General features: G+C 31.2%; 1 protein-coding gene across 3 annotated transcripts in view; it reads right to left on the bottom strand.

Annotated features, from left to right (window-relative positions):
* Positions 1-20,641, bottom strand: part of DARS (aspartyl-tRNA synthetase) — a 43,779-nt gene that overhangs the window by 236 nt on the left and 22,902 nt on the right. For 2 of the 3 annotated variants that reach the window (XM_011354479.2, XM_023527489.1), the window contains 12 exons: positions 18,542-18,644; positions 15,904-15,984; positions 14,947-15,006; positions 13,701-13,812; positions 12,749-12,883; positions 10,536-10,683; positions 7,218-7,364; positions 5,924-5,966; positions 4,528-4,608; positions 3,372-3,483; positions 3,121-3,192; positions 395-1,134 (listed from right to left, as the gene is read on the bottom strand). In XM_011354479.2, the coding sequence (XP_011352781.1) occupies positions 1,043-1,134; positions 3,121-3,192; positions 3,372-3,483; positions 4,528-4,608; positions 5,924-5,966; positions 7,218-7,364; positions 10,536-10,683; positions 12,749-12,883; positions 13,701-13,812; positions 14,947-15,006; positions 15,904-15,984; positions 18,542-18,644 (1,186 nt within the window). In that variant the 3' untranslated portion in view covers positions 395-1,042. Of the gene's footprint in view, positions 1-394; positions 1,135-3,120; positions 3,193-3,371; positions 3,484-4,527; positions 4,609-5,923; positions 5,967-7,217; positions 7,365-10,535; positions 10,684-12,748; positions 12,884-13,700; positions 13,813-14,946; positions 15,007-15,903; positions 15,985-18,541; positions 18,645-20,641 lie in introns of those variants that run through there. The other variant, XR_002779072.1, reaches the window with a different exon arrangement.

Here is a 20,641-nt window from a genome sequence, read left to right as displayed (position 1 = left end):
TAAAATTAACATTAGCATCAACATATTTAATAATCTAGAAGGAAAGTGTTTCTAATTGTAATTCTTACAAAGAAATTTGGGTAGGGAAAATGGGAGTGCTTTTTAGTGACATTCACTAAATGCTAGTACTAGTTAAAAATGAAACAAAAAATTCTGCAGTTTTTTTATGTGAAATAAACTCTGAAACAACCCAAGCTTTCACCTTTAAGAGCTCTATTCTTACACCCATGTGAACTTATATCTTGATATGAATACGTTATGAATATATCCGTTTTCATTTGTTTTTAGGCATTTACATAAACCAGTTATACATTTTTTCTTTTCTCAAATTATAAATGCCAAGAACCAGTTATAAAATCAAGACTGCCATAAAATTACACAAACCCCATCATAATTACCTTTAAAATTTTATTGAATTTCAAGTTTAGACTTTACAATGTAATACAATATTATATTGCATATTTTCTAACCAGTATTTTCACCTGCATTACATGATTTCTGGATACGACTTTTAAGAACTGATACTGTCTACCTAATTTTCCATCATATGCCACTTATACATTCATTAAAATATCACATACCTCCCTAAAACTTTTTTTTTTGAATTTTTATAAGAGTTTATTTGAATCAAACTGATGACATATACTGAGGAGCTCAAATGCTCCCCAATTTTTATCTCGATGTCAGAATTAAAAAATATAAGTTCAAATATTGAAAATTTAAGACATTAATATTGCAGCCACTGTAATATAGAAAATAAAAAATTTACAATTCTGTTTAAAATTGTTAACATTAATTGTAGTAATACAGTATGAATTTTTAACATAACCATATGAACTTTTCATTAAAACATTCAACCTTTCCTACTGAAGCATGTCCAAAGTTATAAAAATGTTATGTTTTAAAGTAACTTATACTGAATGAATCCAAAATTAACTGTGGCACTTTAGATAAGACATGTATTCTACTGCATATTTTAAGTACCTAAGGTACAGGCTGATCAATAGTAGGTTACTGGAAAAAATGTAAAGCATGGCTTTCTTTAAGGAGTGAGTCGCTTGGGATCACGGGGGAACATTGAAGTCTGACGAATATTGTGTAGTCCCAAAAACAGCATAGTCACTCGTTCCAACCCTAGGGAGAACAAAATAAATATTGATTCCTTTTCTGAAAACTTCCCAGGGTCTTATTTATTGAAAACTACCAACATAATACCACTCATCAACAAAATACTTTCTTTGTTAGAAGGAAAATGACTTCTATTATTTTGAGTTTATTTACAATTTTGGGTCTGATTCAGAAATAGAGATAATGCTGTATGTGGGAAGGACAAAAATGAGATATCCTTAAGTAGTATGGTTTCTGTGAAATGTGAACTATAACAGTTGATGTAAATGTCTAAAATTTATGATTTAAACAAACAAAAAAAATCCCATTTTATAAGCCTGTATATTTTCAAATGAGACCAGATTCCAATGAGTAGTCCAGGTCATCAGTATAAGATGAAAGCCATAAAAACTCATTCAAGGAAGTTTATTAACCGAAGTACCAGAAATTGATTGTAATTCAATAGACATGTAACATGGTGGTTCCTAGTATAAATGACTCTAGATTACATTACTACACTAAATGCTTTGAGTGTAGAAGAGGCTGATTTTGACAAGTAACTTAAATACCATATTACTAACAAGAATTAAGACCAAGTACCACCTAATAAATAGAAAACTAGTAAAGGAAACTTTTTATGTGCAATTTGGTTCATCTATCACAGAAGCCGTGGAAGACTAATAGACCACACAGAGAAGGAAAGGTCAGAGAATATTTTTACATAGCAACAACTTTTAATTTTAAAAGAATATATTTAACTCTAAAATAGAAAATATAAATAAGAGAACTAACATTTTTATTTGTATTTCTTACCAAAAAACATCTGCAGATGTACATTTGAACCTTGTATCATAGTAATCAAACACTAATCTAAAAAAACCACTATGTTCTACCTTCCTTTCAAATGTTAATTATCAAAAACAGGTGGTATTTTAATAACTATTCAAGTGTCTTCACAATATTAAAATTATATGGTCAATCAGTCACAAAAGTTTGTAATATTATATACAATGCACATTACTGAAAACTCTAAGAGAAAATAGTCATAAATTTCCTATTAAAACTTATTAAATTATTTATTCATTTTAGCTTTGTTTTTAACAATAAAAGGCTGGTAACAACCTATATGTCCATCAACAGGAAGCTGGTTAACAAGATTATGGTATATCCTATCAATTGATTCTAGTAGTGATAAAAAAAGAAAAAGCTCTTTAGGTATTGATAAAGTTACAAAATAGAGTAAGTGAAAATTGCAAGGTACTGAATGGTTTATACAGTATGCTACAATTTGCACAAAAAATATATTTTAAAAAGTATGTATATTTTTGCATATGAAAAATTATCTTTGCATAGGGAAGTGAATGCACACTCTTCTATACCCTTTTAATTTGAAAAATTTCAAAGTATATTACCTATTACCTACAAACTCCCTCACACAAATAACAAAGATTCAACAAAACTATAAATTCAGAATTCTTTTAAAGTGTCTTCGATATGGACATCCAAAAATTGAATTAAACACTCATTTTAAAATACTAAGCAGTATCTTACATATATACTCTAGAGGTGGTCCTAACAAAGTCAATGACATATTACATTTCAATAAAAACATTTAGCAGTGATTTGAGCTAATTTGAGGGAGAACTTTAATTTGGCTAATCTGATACAGAAAGATTACAGAAAGAAAAAAGGACATTCAATTTATAAGACATTTTGCTTTTAAACTCTTAAAAAAAAATGGCTAGAATTTTATTACAATCTTTTAGAACATACAAGTTAGTTGTTCATTTTGTTCCTTGGAAATCTAATTTTAATTTAGTCATAACGCACTTTAAAAATTCTTATAATTCAAATTTGTATTACACTTTAGCACATATGGACTTATTTGTATGCATTAACAATATTTACTTTTTGTGTCTAATGCTAAAGAAATTTAGTTAGAACTGGATGAACACTGTGCCAAATAAAATCTAGGGTGTAAATATTATTGTCATAATATTAAAGGAATATTACCAATGCCTCCACCAGCATGAGGAGGGGCTCCGAAGCGGAAGGAATCGATGTACGCCTTAATTTTCTCCAAATCTACAAAAAAGGGAAACAAACATAATTTATCATCTTATTTAGCTTAATAAAATACAAAAGCAATTATTGTTCAATGAAGATTAAAACAAATGACTGTGTTTTTGAGAAGTCTTTAAAAGGTTTAAAATGTGTTGTTTTCAGAATATATATACTCTCCCAAATATATTTAAGTTGTTTACCAATTCCATGATGTAAGGCTCTCTCTGTTAGCAGCTGAGGATCATGTACTCTTTGAGCTCCTGACAGTATTTCTTCTCCTCTCATGAACATATCATAAGAGTTGGACTGTTTCTGCCCGAAAAAACAAACAAAAACACCACTTTTCAAGTGGCTATCATCCTATTTCCATTACACATATGTGGGAAAAAAATCTGTTACATGAAGAACAAATTCATTTTTTCCTACAATTAATGGTGTAACCTGCTTCAATGAACCCAATTTCTCTAAAACAGGATTAAACTACTGAGGGCTAAATAATAACTTCTTCCTTGCTTCTATCAGATTTTATGCTCCTCCTCTACCACACCTTCTAATAACAAATCAGAGCACCATATCTAACTTCTAAGAATTAGTGCTGATTCTTATTTTGCTTTATCAACTGAAATGTTATTAAGTGTGATATGCTTTTTGGGTCACTTTTGGAACTTCAAATTACCAATTAAATTTTTTTTATTAAAAAAAAAAAAGCAAATTAAACATCAATTTACCATAGCTTAACCTATTCCCTATCAGGTTGTAACTTACTTTCCCTGTCTTTGAATAAACCAGAGGTTCTCATAGTGTGAGTCCTGAATCAGTGGTATCAGTATTACCCGAACTTTTACACATTAGCAAGCCCTACCCGAAACCAATTGTAAAGTCCGGTGATGGGGCCCAGAAATCTGTGTTTTGAAAAGTCCTCCAAGGGATTCTGATATACACTAAAGTTTAAGAACCACTGCAATGGGAAAATAGTAAAAGGCCACAAGACATTATTCAGATTAGTTCCCAGGACAGAATGTAAATTCTTAGTTCAAGGTCAATAATAAGATAATTTGCTAATGTCTCTAAATCTACTAATACTATTTATCATTTATATGGTGTTTCTTCCTTGTAAATCTTCAAAAAATAACACATGAAAATGATTTCTAATATAGGTTTTTGGGACTAATTTGCTAGAATATTCAGATTTCATTTTGACCTGAATTGATAGAAACTAGTAGTAATACATGTAACATTGTGACCATTAAAACTGCAAATTACTAATGAAAATCATTATTCTTGTACAATTTGACATAGTGACAATAAAGTTTTCCTTCTTCCCCAAAACAGGTTATTTAAAATCAAGTTACTTACAGGATTTCTTGGGTCAGGCATGGTATAGAAAGGTCTTACAGCCAATGGATATTTATCAAGAATATAAAAATCTGTATCATACTATGAAAAGGATAAATATGATTAAAATCGTTTTTTAAAAAGTTTAATAAAAGTAAAAAGAAGGCTAACATTTTGGTAATCAACTGTCTTTTTTTATACACATTTTGTGCTTCAAGATTACTGTAATAATACTTTATAAAACAAGTATTTTGCTTCTTTCAAGTAATGTCTTTAGCCTATAGTATTTTGCCATGATGTTATGAATTCTTCCAATTCTTAATTTTTAGGACTATTCAATTGTAGTCCAAATGTTTATTTTTCTTTGAAATATGTAATCTCTCCAATTTGTCCCCCACTGAAAATTATGCTGCTTGCAAACTTTTCATTTTTTCCTTTACCATTCTAGCTCATTTAGTCCTTCAGATACATTTTATAGCTTTTTATGTTAAATTATCCCAAATATCTTAGTGTTTTATAAAAAGTGGCAAAAAAAAAAAAAAGAAATCTATAAATTATTTTGGGAAAACTGACACTTTTATAATATTCATCTTCAAAAAACCTTATCTTTCCAATAATTAAATTTTAGTTTAGATATCTAAAGGAAATTTGGTAGTTTTCTTCATATGAAAACTACTATTGAAATAAATAATATTACCATGAAATTACCACATTTTTGTTAGAAAGGATATTATGTTACCTAGCTATAATCAAAAAGAAACCAATCACATTTTAACTGTTTTGATGTTAAACATTTTTACTAAAACTGGATTGTAGAAGGATCGTAAACTTAAATTGGCTCTGCTAAAACAGCATTTTAAAGATATAAACTCAACATAGCGCAGTTTCAGAAATATGATAGTTCCCCAGTCAGTTTAACAGTTGAGAGTGCAACCAGCAGGAGGAGCTCAAGGACTGTTTTCATTTTATCACACCATTCTCTTAATTTCTTTAAAGAACACATTAAGTTTAGCTTTTATCGTCTTTGGAGTTTTAGAAAATGAGATGATTGAAAGTAGCTTTCACATAGAGGCAGTAAAGGTACTCAGAGAAGACCATTTCTAAATAATATCTAATCATCTTGAGGTCCTTTCTAATTAATCTGATAATCTGGCATAGATACCACTTTTAGAGATATCTCAGTACAACTTAGCACAAAAATTGAATATTGAGCTAATCAAACCATTTGGGCAAAGCCCGTCTAAATATTTTTTATTTCTCCAAGATTTTTTTTTTTAAAAAATATTATTCCTCTAGGTTTTTATTTATTCTGGAATCATTCTATTCTAGAAAAATTAGTCACCTCTGCAACTTAATGTTAATACCAGGATCCATTTCAGATTTAGAAAAAGAAATACTGCATGTTCAAACATCCTACCTTTTCCTTTACCAAACGACCCAAAAGTTTCTCATTTGGTGTACTGAAAAACAAAAAACATGAAATCAGGTGTTTGAAGATCAAACAGCAACTTAAAAAAGTTAATAAGTTAATAAGGCACCTCTTCTATTTGAAGTTCTCAAGGGATAAAAAAAATTCAGCCAAAATACATTGTTGTTTATTCTGCTTCATTTTAAAAAGGCAAATACTACTGAAAACAACTTATAAATACATGCACCTGAAACAGTGACAAAACATTTATTAGATGCTGCTCAATAATATTTAAATAAAAGCATAAACAGAATTTAGCAATTCATCGATTCAGAAATAACATGGATGTTTTGAAACAATTTCCTATAGTAAAAGTTCACTATACTAACACAGGCTATTCTTGCCATTAAATGGTTCCACTTCAAATCCATTACTCTTTATCACAGGTTTATAAAACACAAATCAGTATTTCCAAGTCTTTAAAATATAGTGTATAAACCAGTTAAATCTCTAAAGTCAAGAGGTTACTACTTTATATCTATTTAAGAACAATTTCTAAAAACTTAAGAAAATATCACCCAACTTCATTATAAAATGTTTGGTTTGCCTTAAGATGTCATCTAGCTATTTAGGGGATGCTTAAAACCATACATATAGGTATATTTGTTAAACAAACAAAAATAAAGAGTTTTAAATAAAATGTTAAAAAAAACCTAAAAAAATGACAATCATATTATCTCTTTCCCTCTTACATATATATAAATTGTTGTGATGTCTTAAATACTTTACAATCTCTTGAATAAAATATTAGACGGTTATTTCATATTTATATTAAACTACATAATTTGCTTCAAAATTATAAGTTGTATGATCTGAATTTATATCACCTAAATAACAACGATTTTTGTAACTTTTGGAAAGCTTAACATTTTTATGCTTAATCCTGTATGGGGATGGATTTAGACTGCTGTTTACTTTCTCTACCACTGATTGAGAGAGGTAATATATTAGATGATAAAATCACAGGCAAAAGTCCTTATATTCTTAAAGCATTACAAATATGGTAGGAGGAAACAAACATTAGCATTTATAAATAAAACTAATGAAGCTCAGGCAAACCACATTAAATCATAACATTTTATTTCAGATCGCACATTAAATAAAACAGCATCATACCATATACAAAAAAATTAATAAAACTAAAGTTTATCAGCTGGGTGAAAAAAATAATCACTCATGAATATATTTCTTCTTTCATATCCTAAACCTAATTACTCAAGTTTTAAAAATCACAAAGACAAACCTCAGATCTTCTTCATCTCCCATTTCAATTCCAGCTTCTCTAAGCATAGCCAATGCTTCACAATACTCTAGTCTTAAAGTTGGCTCCAAAAATTTGAATGGTTCACAGGGGAATTGTTTATTTACCGTCTGAATTTCAGTTTGAAACCTATTTGAATAATAATTTAGTTAATAAAAATGTGTGAGATATATGTTTTCTCCACAAGAGGTCACTGTGGCAAAACATAAAAATGATTAAAAAAATTTTACTATTACTGGCAAAATAAGGAGCACGTAGAGCTTTTACTCTTCCACTCACTTGACACTACACATTTTTTCCTTTTAACAAAGAAACAACATTTTTAACATTTCACAGCAGTCACTATGTGTGCAAAGATGAAGAAAGGGTAACCTGGGAGTTTCAGGGGTGGAAGCTCCATAGCCAGCTAAGTTCCTTCCCAGGTGAACTACTCAGCCTCACAGAGCCTCCTAGCTGTCCAGATATCTTCCTAAGTGGCCAGCTGACAGGGACCCAAGAGCCTACTGTATATACTATTAGTTTTGTGTTCCACTGATAACAATTTGAAATTCAGAGTAACTCAAAAGGAAATGCTTTTAGAGCAAAGTTTGCTGTGTAAAATTCAGCCTCAGTGCATATTTGTCTCAGGGACTTTAGGCTTGTCAGTAGTAGCACCAACAACGAAGAAAAAATATCTGGTAGGTATTGAGTACCTACCAGATACTTTGTCACATAAAATCATCTTTGAATCAGTGTATCTACCAAGAAAAAGTGTTATCAAGAAATTGTTTAAGTTAAAGAATGAAATTTAAACATTTAAAATATTTAATACCATCTTTCAGTCTTACATTGTTTGTCACCATGGTGGCACTGATGGATTAAAAGTTTATCTCATTTCGGCTAACACTGTTAGAAACATAAAATAGCCATTTTATTAGGCATTAAAAATTTTGACTTTTTAATTCTTTAATAACTCTTGTTATCATTAAGGAAGACCAAATTAATGAATACTTGTCTTATCTTCCCCATTCCCATTATACTGTAAGTTTTTTTCAAGAGAGTGCCAAATTATTTCCCATTTTAATAATTAGAATAGTGTCTAGCCTCTAAACAATAGGCATAAGACAACTGTTTACTACACTGAATTGGAGGATAATATTTTATTAAGATTAAAAAGTATATTTATGGATGAAATGACAGTTGAGATTTGTTTTGAAATAATAGGGGGTGGTAGAAATGGATAAAACAAAATTGGTCATGGAATGACAATGGTTGAAATTGGGTGATGAGTACACGAGGTTCATTAGTCTACTTTTATGTTTTAAAATTTTCCATAATTAATAGTAAAAAGTATGTTTATATTCTATGAAAAGAGTAGAAGTTAAAATACTATCAATTCCCGATTTGTCTTAAAGATTTTCATAGGTGCAATAAAGGCTGGCCATTGATTTATTCAAATCTTGATATGAGTTAAGATGACCCCAATAATTGATTTTTAAATTGCTTTTCTTTGTTTTCGACATTAACTTTATTTATGTTTATCAATGGTAATATAAAAATATGACTCAATATCTTAAAATACATTTGTATTCTTCTATGAGATAAATATTAATGAAAAATATGAAGGGACAAGCCAGGTAACCCAATTTACAACTGACGCAAAAACTTGAAATTCCTAAATGACTTATAGATACAGAAAGAAGGCTTTTATTTCCAAGTTGCCCCTTAAGTCTACTGAAGAAGTCCAGTGATGATGGTATCTGAGTCTCTAATTTGTTAGTAGAGATATGATTAATCCCAAAGGCCCGATTCATGGTTGCTCTGTTGTTACAAAAACCAAAGTGGCAATTTCATATTCCAATATTAATAGAGAAGATATCAACACCTAAAATAAACAGGCTTCAGAAACTTTCATGAATTATAAATGTGAAAAAATGAGAAAAGCTCTATTTATTGTAGTTTCAAAGGTTAGCTTGTTTTATAAGGAAATATTAGGTGGACTATAGATTATGTCTGAATGAAAGTTGCTTAAAATGAACTGTATTGAAATGTTTCGGAGAACAAAGATGTTTTTTTAAAGGCTGTGTACAACTGACTAGTCATTAAAGGTATAATGCAATGTAGAGAATGCCTGGAAAATATTGGTGTATATGCTATAATATTTGTTAAGATCAATAATTAATTTCTGTGTTCTTAAAATCACTCATTAGACTTGCAATGGAGCAAATGGATTCATAACATTTTTACACTCTTTTTAGGTATCAATGAAGCACATTCAAATATATCAATTAATAGTTAAATCGGTGGTCTTCAAATAAAAATTTCAAATACAGTACTTTGTCAGTTATCAAAGCACTAGATAAGTCTCTTATAGCCTACTTAATATTGAAGTACTGTCACAACTATGAAGAAAGGAAAACGACTTGATTCTACTTAACTTGCTTTCCATTTTCTTTTCTTATTTTCTCTGTTAAACATTCACAAGTAAAAAACTTTCAATGACCTTTAAAAAGGGAGAAAATGTTTGCCAGTTTAGAGGGTATACCTTGAAGATTCTACGTAATTCAATTTCTGAACATCAAGGACATGTCTAATAATGTTCTGTAAATGCTTTCAATTCACCAGGCCCAAATAAGTCAAACGTCCCTTTAGTGTACTAGTTTTTAACCATTGTTGGGCACTCAATGGAAATATAAATTGATCTAAGAATTAACCATTCCTGACATAGGCTAAATTTACACAGACAAAGTCAGTGAAGGTTAGAAACAAGTGTACTAAAGGAACCTTTCTTTACCTCTGAGGTAAAGTAATAATACTACCTTCACTTCACTTATAATAGCAAAGGAAACTGAGACACAGTTAAATAACTTGCACAAGGCCCACAAAGATAGGTAGCAGAGCTTAGATTTGAATTTAGGCTACCTGGATCTAGCTGAATCCAAGCTCTTAATCACTACCTCATACTAACTCCCAAACAATAAACTGCTATAAAAGTGATATTGGCTCTATTTCTTGGGCAATTCAGGTCGTCAGTATAAAGGAAAATATGAATATAGGTAGGCTGTTCACAATCTGGTAAACTTCCCTACCAAAATGAGGTTAACTAGCTGAAGTCCCAATTGACCTGGATACAGAACAGTATTTTGAGTTTGGACTTTTTTTCACTAATTAACTGATTATCTAACTATCAAGTCTTTATATGTACGTATAAGTTCAATAAAAACTTAGTTTACATGTTTCAACTCAAGAATTGCTTTATTTTGAAGAACTCAAACTGATTCTTAAGTCCATTTAGAGATATGAAATATATATATATTTTACCTTTCTTGAAGTCCTTTGAATATCTGTACTAAGGTGTCAGCAATTTCTTCCACAACCTCATGGTAATGGTAATTAAAAGCCATTTCAATGTCCAAACCAACAAATTCAGTTAGATGTCTGTGGGTATTAGAGTCTTCAGCTCTGAATACTGTAACATTAACAAAAGAAATACATAGTAAATGGTGTTTTAAATTTTGGAGAAATTGGGATTTAAATACACAATTCTATTTACTAGTACTCAAATGGTACTATTTTCATTATTTTTATAGGGTTGGAAAGACCTTTGATAAGCCATTTGTTTCAGCATTCTCTTGGATGGCAAGTTCATTACAAATTCCTACAGTCATGTAGTAAAAGCTGTAACAAATGTAAATTAATAAATGAGACTCATGAGAACCATGAGAGAATGCAGGATCTCATGAGCCTGCTCAATAATTAAAAATAGATTTAATATAGTGAGTTCTCAATTTTATTAAAACTTGACTCAAGCTAAATGAAATCCGTATAAGCTAAATGAAATCTGTATAAACAAAGTAACATTATACATATTTCAGCCTCAGTCCAGCTCTTATCGTCACTATCCACTATTGTCACATTTTCTTCCTTCCCAGTTGTCCTGACTCTAGTTCTGCTACATTTTTCATATTAATATTTCTATAACACATGCTCGCTCAGTAAATTACAATGGTTCCCAAATGACTACTGTAATAAGACATAAAATGACAAAGTCTAAAAGCTTTATGCTCTCATAATTTAAGCCTACCCTTATTTCCCATTTTTCTTAATACTAACTAGTCTTATTTTTATTTTCTTCCATGTTCTTTACTCATCCTGTTTCTTTTGACTAGAATGCCATCTCTATTGCCTTTATCTCCTACTCTGCCCTTAAAGCTCATTTCAGTTGCATTTTCTTTTATGTGACTCTAGCGAACTCCATTTTCTCCCTCTTTTTACACTACCTATAACACATAATTAACATCAATCTGCTGACTGTATAGCACAATCTGATTATTTGCTGTGAAAATCAGTTGACTACTCCCTGTAACTGTTATGTGTATACATGTCTTATTCTGTCCTGGGAGCAGATACAATGTCTATTTCTTGTCACTCAAAGCATGGTCTGCAAATAAGCAGCATCAGCAAGCAGTACCTGGGAGCTTGAGAGAACTGCAGAATCTCAAGCCTCACCCCAGACCTACTGGTCAGACTTTGCATTTTAACAAGATTTCCAGGTGATTTTTGTGCACATTAATATTTGAGAAGTACTGGTTGATTCTTCTTTTATGTACAAGGTACCTAGTGCAAAGCTATACATGCAGTAGGTGTTCAACGAATAATTATTTAATATATTCAGAAAATTAAGACATTTAATGATCTTGCCAGTGTCTCTATGAGCAGGTATTTAATTTTTACTAAGCTATCAAAAAACTTACATATATGAAATAACTGGTAAGTTTTAAAGGATGAAGTAAAGCTGGTCTTTGCTTATAATTATCTTCATAAAAGAATTTGCTACATGACTATGTGTCTGTGCTCGACTTTTAAGCAAATATATCTTAAAAACCATGTTAATATAATCTATTAAATCAGGCATTTGTTAGTAATTTCTAATGGTCTTTAGCATATTATCAACATTAAGAACAGTACAAATAGTAAGAGTAAAAAGAACAGCTTTGGAATTAAACTAGTAGCAAAATATACAGAGGCACATTTATAAATTTACAACAGAAGTAAGGAATTACCAAGGACGACAAAATATTATTTGGAAGACTGCAACAGTTGTTCATTAATGTTGATGGAGAGTTGAAAGGACAGTCCAAATAAGAACTAATTCTGTTCTAATTATACTTAAGTATAATAAATAATATATTTAGATATACTTTAGAGGGTATATATTTTCAAAGCACATATTTTAAAAATAAGATATTCTCAAGATAAAAGTTTTCTTCGGCATTCTTCTGTAAGAATATATAATACTTATATTCTAGTTACATAAATGATGCTCAACTGTTTAAAGAACTATTGAGCATACATTTTTTTTGAAATGTTTACCGAAGCATATTATCATTTTTACCTCAAAGTCTAGTGTTTATGTAGTCAACATATAAAAGAATTTAAGCTTTAAAACTGTCTCTATGTAAAGTGTGTTTCTAAAACCCTAACTATGGTCCAATTAATGAATTTTGAGAGAACTATAACTGCCAAAACCTTACCTGGTCCAATACAGAAAACCTTCTCAAAATCAGCACAAATACACATTTGCTTGTACAGCTGGGGGGACTGAGCCAGATATGCATTATTTTTAAAATACGACACAGTAAATACGTTGGCTCCCCCTTCACTGGCAGCTGAAACATAAACATTTATGTTGTTATAATCAATTATAAGCTTACCAATGCAAACTTGTTAAAAACAGTTTATACTTTTGATTCAAGTACTTCACTAAAAAACAACAACAACAACAACCTGGAAAATCAAGAATTGCAGAGAAACCATAGTCTATATAATTCCTATATCTGATTCTCAACAGTTTATATTTAGGAGAGATTTGCTAGACCTTCATTTTACTTCTTTGGATATATATGCTTCCTTTCTGCATTGATTTCAAATCTATTAAAGCTACTTAATTGTGAATTATTTTTAAAAAGAAAAAAGAAATTCTTAATAATTTTTCTAATTATCAAGAATGCAATGTTCCATTTTTTATTTATAACTAAATGACATTTATAACACATTTTAGTGTTATTTAAGCAACTCTAAAAAAGGTAAAATGATTTAGATAAGGTTCTCATATAAGAATGAGAATTAAGATTTTTACCATCTGTAGTATTTAGTATTAATTTTACAATGCAGTTTATACGAAACAAAATTATAATACCAATTTAAAAAGAAACCTACGCAATGAAAGTTTCTGGTGCAACTTATATAACAACAATTTTGTTTTGTGTGTTACTGCTTCATTTTATAATTCTTATCACATAATGATTCCTGAAATAAGGGGACATTAGTGATATGCGACTGCTGCTATACAGCATAGTCTTCAAAATAAATAGTCTCATAGCAATAAACCTTAAGGGATATTTAGGATTCTCAAATTAAAAAAAAAATAAAATAAAAAGCTAACATTAATCTACTTAAGAACAAGAGAAATATCTTAAAGCATACCTGAGATAATTTTAGGAGTCTGGATCTCCACAAAACCCTTGTTAATTAAAGTTTCTCGGAAAAGATGGCAGATGCCAGACTGGAGACGAAAGACTGCCTGACTAGTTGATGTCTATAAAATAACAGAATACAATTAAATCAATTTGTAAGGTTTAAAGGACATAATGCCCCATCTAGAGCGCTAGCTGATGTTGCCATGTGGCCCCAAAATTGCCAGATTCATCTCCAACCTTTTTAAAGAAAGCCATGTCTATCCAATGTACCCTCCCTCCCTTTTTTTTCAATGGTGGCAAGGAATTTAAATTAAAAAAAAAAATGATGTGGGCCAAAGAAAAATACTTTTTGGGCCAAATTCTAGAAGCATAACCAATAACTTGTGTGAACAAACAGCACAGACAAATATAGCATGATGTCTAATTGCTGTGGCCAAAATTATGAACCCTGAGGTTTAGGTTTCTAAGGAGTACCAAGAGGACTTTTGATTGCTAGCCTTTTCTATATACTACAAATTAATATGGAAAAGGTACCAGTAGACAAAAAGCAAATAATCAGGGGAAACATATGCGTATATATGAAAAGGTAGACCTGTATGATTACAGAAAAGTTGGAAAGAGCTCATAAGGTGACAAAGACTTTAAGTTTTAGGTAAAATATGTTACGTAAAGGAGGAAGATGTGGTCAAAACATTAAGAAAGAAAGATGACTTTGGTTTTACTACAATGATGAAACCACTGAACTCTTTCACTTGCAACCAAGCCAGAAAGGGAAAGAGAAGACCTGTGAGATTACTATATAAACCCCCAGGGCCAACTACTTCTTTATTGTTAATTCTGTGTTCAGATCGAATTCAAAGGATTGAGGCATTAATTACTAATCTTCACCCAGTTGTTCTAAATGTGCATATAATTTCTTTCAGAATTTTGTAGGGATATTAATGGTTATGTTTCCATTTGCTGACTACCTTGTCTAAAACAGGTATCATCTGGAAGCAAGTCCACTTTCTGGATTCATGTTCCTTTATCATTTTAAAGCGAAGCAAGTCAACATTCTGTGAACTATTACTCAACTGTCCTTACTGATAGCAATTCTTTTTAGGGGAAAGGTCAGTTGGAAAGTTGTTTCTCGTATTATCATACTTACCTATATGCAAATGTCAATTAGTTCTATAAACCCAAGACAGGTATGTTATCCCTGCCCTCCTTGATTTTGGCATAACCAGGTCACTTAATAAATAAATGAGGCCTACCCTAAGATCAATGACTCTGTTGTCTAATCTTGTATCCTGGTTAACAGTAGCTCTTCCTTCCTAAAAAAAAGATGAAAAAAGATTTTACTAATTTTTTTTCAGAACACGAAAAACATAGCTTTTTAGGAGCTATGTTTACTTTTAAGTGACAATAGGTGTGTTTATGTGCATTAATATTAAACCCAAAAATGAGGGATTCGAGGAACAAGAAGCAGGGCTAGAGAGACATTACTGTTAAAAGAGAGAGAGAGATAGAAAGAAGAGAAATGAGAATGAACAGGGAGTAATGCTTTCTTTCCACCTCCCACTCTCCATCTCCAAAAGCCTCGCCTCATTATTGGAGCATCAGAAGAATTAACCATCTGCACTTTTATTGATTCCTGGATTTTATCAGCTAGTAAAAGACTGAAGGAACAGATAAAAGCTGATAGGGTAGTAGTTCTCATTGTATGTTCCAGGCATCAGTGAGACACTTTCAGGCAGTGCATGAAGTCAAATCTGTTCTTCATAATACCTTTTTATTCTCATTTTCTCCTGACTATACTGAGGAGTCTTCCAAAGGCTTCATGATGTGTGCTATCATAACAGAATGAATGCAGAGGCAGATATGAGAATATAACTGTTGTCTATTAAGCCAGACATTACAAAGATTTGTAGATATATTTATAATATTGTTACTTTTAATAAATATTAACATTTTTATTTTAACTTCAAATACTGTAAAATATTGATAGATATACCTATAAAAACAAAAGCTTGTGGGTCAATTATTTTTAAGAGTGTAAAGGAATTTGTAGACCAAAAAGTTTGAGAATAGTTGATGTAAGAGTACATTTAAATAAAAATAAAGCTCAAATCAATAGGTACCCTTCATATAAAAGCAGGGCATCAAATTTTCAATGTTTTGCAAACCGAACATACAGAGGAAGCATAGTATTTCAAAAGTATAATTTGTACCTCTTCTCCTTCCATCTCAGGCCGAACAGCATCATCCAACTGCAAGGGCAAACGGGGTTCAGCCAAACTGATCACATAAATCTGAAAGTGAGAGATTACCAAAAATATCACAACACGCAAAACCTGTTATCTCTTGTTTAAAAAAACTACAGTTGACTTAAATATGAAGCGATTTTTGCATACCTTTTTAACTGAAACTACTTGCTAAAATCAAACAAGATGGTACATATTTTTTTTCACCTATAACACAGGGATAATATTTCTTGTCTACCTCCCTGGGTTGGTGAAACAGTCAAATGAGAATAAATAAGTAATAACTGGAGTTGAGGAGTCTGGGTTTAAGGCCTCACTTTGTCACATAAAAGCTATTGTTAGACAAATCACTTAACCTCAGAGCTTCAATATTCTACTCTGTAAAATGAGTTTTGTGGTAATGAATATAAGAACATCGTTCATTTGAAGGTTCAAGGGGTCATTAACAAATTGGTTTACTGTTAGCAGCATTTAGCTTTTTCTACCACTAGAACCAAAGTCAGCCCAACTCAGCTGTACTTCTTCCTTTTCTCATTCTTTTTCCAAACATCCCTTCATTGTCTTCTTTCATCAAACATATTATACCTCATTTTCTGCTGCTCTCCTGGGTGGGAGCTGCCATAGAGGGTATTCTTTTTTGGTGTTAAAATCCCTCAATATTCACTCACACTAATTGCGCCTTTTTGTACAATAAAGCAGTTAGGTCATAAAGAAAAAGTATCAGGAGGATACTTTAATATAAGTACTATGATACTATTTTACTATGAGTCCTCCTCATAGTAAAACAGATTTATTGGTCACCACCCCCTACATCCAAGTTGTAGTGTTTCTCGCTTTGGTCAGTTAACGGAAACTCGATCTCCAAAGCAACTGGAGAACTGGGAAACTACCTCTTTTGTTTTTATAACTAGTACAAATTCATCATCTCCTTCATTAGGTTGTGAGCACTTTGATCCCCAGAACATCACATAGTGCTTAGCACAATGTATATACTCAGTAACTGCTGACTGAATAAATAAATAAATATAGAGTCATTGCTTATTATAAGATTCTATTTAGTATACAATATTTATTGTTTGTGAGATGCTTTACAATTATTTTTACTGAGGCAAAATTGGTCTGTAATGTCTTTAGGCTTTATATTTATTATTAACATTTATTAATGTTATATTAAATGCTAGATAATTAGAATATTTTAGAAGTACATTTATTTGCTCTATTCACTAAAATTTTGAAAAAGATATGCTGCTTGTAAGACAGGGGGTTGTTTTTCTTGGTCAACATATCCTTAGGTTAGTTTGTGTTTACCAGGTTACAGACTTTCCTGGTGGAGTTGGTTTAAAATGAAATTTGCACAAAGAGAACAAAGTAATTTGGCAAGTTAGGTCAGTAAAAAATACAAGATATTCTAACTCTTGAAGAGTTCTATGACAATTCCAGTTAAATAACCTTACTCCCAAATAAGCATGCACATATGAGTCTATCTTTCTGCATCTGTCTGTCAGTCTGCCTGACTGCTCTATCCTACATATGCTCACAGGGTGTGTGTGCATGTATGTAAGCATATGTAAGATAGAGCAATCGGGCAGACTGCTTACGAGAAATTTAATGATGCATTTTGTGATACAAACTAGGCTTGGATCTGAGAACTGCAGGTTCAAAACTGTAGGGTTATTTCAATAGTACTAAATATATGTGAATTCGCTTACAGTATTTTGAAAGTCAATGAAAATGAGCACTTCTAGTTTTTATGTCTGAGAAGAAAATAGATGTGGGATAAATCTTGTATGAAAAGAAGTTATTGTTGGAATACAAGACCAATACTGTTTCTTTTGATTTTTTTTAAAACTGTAAAATATCAGAAATAAAATGATAATAAGGAAATACAATGATTAAGAATTAGTATAATTAATCAACATTTAGAAGTAAGTCATTATAAGAAAGTTCACAGTAAAATAGTTTCATGATATTGAATAAAGCTTTTTTGATGTGTTTCATATTTTTCCCTACGTGACTATAGTAGATTGCAAAAATGGCTGCAATAATTCCTCTTCCTCCTGTATACATGTCCTTTTCCAGTGATGCTGCCTCTCCTCCCATTAAGAGGTAGAATCTACTTTTCCACCTGTCAAATTTGAATTTTGCCATGTGACTTGCTTTGACCAATGGAATTTTTAGCAAATGCGACACAAGAGAAGCTTGAAAAGTTTTTGCACACTAAGGCTTCCCTCTCTTGCTTTTGGAACCAATCTGGCACCATGTCAACAAGCCTGGGCTGGCCTGCTGGATGAAGAGAGGCCACTGGAAAAGATGTCCAAGAAATACCAGTGAGCCTAGTCAATGACACATGGAACAGATGAGCCATTCCAGATGGGCCAACCCTATATGCCCAAAGCACAGAATAGTGAGCAAATAAATAAATGTTTGTTGTTTGAAGTCACTAAGTATTGAGGTGGTTTGTTATATAACAAAAGTTAATTGATTTGGTAATATAAATCTCAATATTTTATAGCAACTCTAATTATTAAGAACAGATTTAACGTATAGTTATAAGAACTACTGAAAACTATTTTTATACACAATTTTATATTTTGAAAAAGGTTACCTTTTGAACATGTAGCTCTACATCTTGCTGCGTACAGCTTCCAATTTTCTGATTCACTTTTCTCACAACACCTTCTACATCTATGATGCTCTCTTTGTTGATGCTGTCAAAAGAAAAAATTCCCAACTTTAATCATCTCATCAGAGGTGTCAGAACTCATTTGGTGTTTCAACAGTAAAGTTGAATATATTAAAGTCTTCTTTAATAGAGTAAGCCACTTGAGATAAAGCCAGTCTATTTAACCTACTTACAATAAGCTATTATGTAGCATACCTTCTGAGATTTCTTGAAAAGATGATTTCTAGATGCCGTAATTTAGTTACCATTTATAAAATACTCTGGACGTAAAAGGCAACAGGACCAGCACTGAATTGTGAAAAGTAGGAAAAGTCTTTCAATTATTTATTAAAGAACATTTCCCTCCCTATAGTTGAAATTTACTAAGATCAGCATTTCCTAAAACAAGAAACACTGGCTTCAATAAATGCAATTACTGGTATGTAATGGAACTAAATAATAGAAGAAGGTCAACTGAAAAGATTTCAAGGTAATAAGAGGATATTAGGTTGCTGCAATTAAATCTTCACTGCTCATAGTTTGAGTACACACTGTCATTGACTGGATTTATGGCAGATAGCCTATTGGATTGTGTAATCTCATTTAAGAACATCTATATGAAGCTTAATATACACTAAGAGTAGAATAAACGCATTTTCTGGGCAGTTTAATTCTAAAACAAACTTGAATTCTGAACAAAAGACACTCAAATTCTGAAATATAAAATTTATGAAGTAGCTTATTAAACTCACCGACTGATTTTTTGATTTCTAGTATGTAACCAAGAAAGAAAGGGTGTAATCTAAAAAGGTAGTTCCCATACAAAATGTACCAGTTTCACTTTTATGTACATTCTTGTACTGATAGAATGTATCACAATATATTTGTGGAAAAGGATATGATTTAACTTTCAAGTCTTGGAAAGTGATGTCAGCACCATGGCAACTAAACTGGCCAAAGGTAATTTCCCATGTAAAACTATCAACTAAAACTCTCAGGTGGTAACTGGAGGCTGCAGAGTGAGGTGAAAAAAAGAAAGAAGGAAGAAAAATGCAAGAGTGACAATTGGGAGAGAGCAGAGTTCCTGGGTAGGTAGAGTAATAGAAATGGCAAACATATATTATGAAAATCTGTCTTGGACTCCCTGTTTATCTGCTATGTGATAAACTCCAGCTAACTTTTGTATTAATCTCTTACGGTTCAAGTCTCTACCTAGAATCTTATAGTTTTAAAAGTTAATGTAGCAAACTGAAATTTTAACCTCTCAAATAAGTAAAATACCTACTTTTAGGTGAAAGATCTAAAAAAGAAAATAAATAAACTTGTAGGCAGCTAGGTGACTCATTAGAAAATGAGAAACATACTTGTGACTCATCAGCTGCCAATAAATCACTTAACCACAATGACTAATATGAAGAAAAATATAACAAAATTCATATGTATACAAATAATAATCTGAAAAAGCCTTTTTTTTTTTTTTTTAAAGAATCCAAACATCTCTATGCTGGGAGGGAGGGGTGTAACATAAGAGCAAATAGCAAAATGTAATCTTTAATTTTAACAACTGTAATCTTTAATTTTAACAACTGTTATTTAAATTAACTGCAGCCCTTTAAAGTAGTCACCATAACGTTAGCTTTAAACTGCAAAAACTTGCATTTATATTCACTGTAGACCTTAGTAGCAGTCAGTACAAAAAGGTTTCCAGGGGTGCCTTCAAAAAAATTTGTCTTTACAAGATTCAGCCATAACTAACACAGACTAACATAACTAACTCTGTTCATTACTTTAAAATGGCCCTAAGTAAAAATAATTAAAAAAAAAAAAGAAAAGGGATGACTTCTTGCCTGAACTTAAACACCAGCCACTAAATATTAGAAAATTAATGTCAACATAAGATGGGGAATCCAGAAACACAGGCTTCGATATGTATCCCACCTTCCTGTTTCTAGAAAAATTCCATTTAAGGACCTCAAACCATTTTCAATACACAATTAAGGACCTGTTCTTAAATATCTCTAGGGAATGAAATGTGTCAACCTT

Source organism: Pteropus vampyrus, unplaced genomic scaffold (assembly GCF_000151845.1).
Source record: "Pteropus vampyrus isolate Shadow unplaced genomic scaffold, Pvam_2.0 Scaffold17, whole genome shotgun sequence".
Taxonomy (NCBI): Eukaryota; Metazoa; Chordata; class Mammalia; order Chiroptera; family Pteropodidae; genus Pteropus; species Pteropus vampyrus.
The sequence above is the reverse complement of the archived record's forward strand: the minus strand, read 5'-3'. Positions and strand labels throughout refer to the sequence as shown.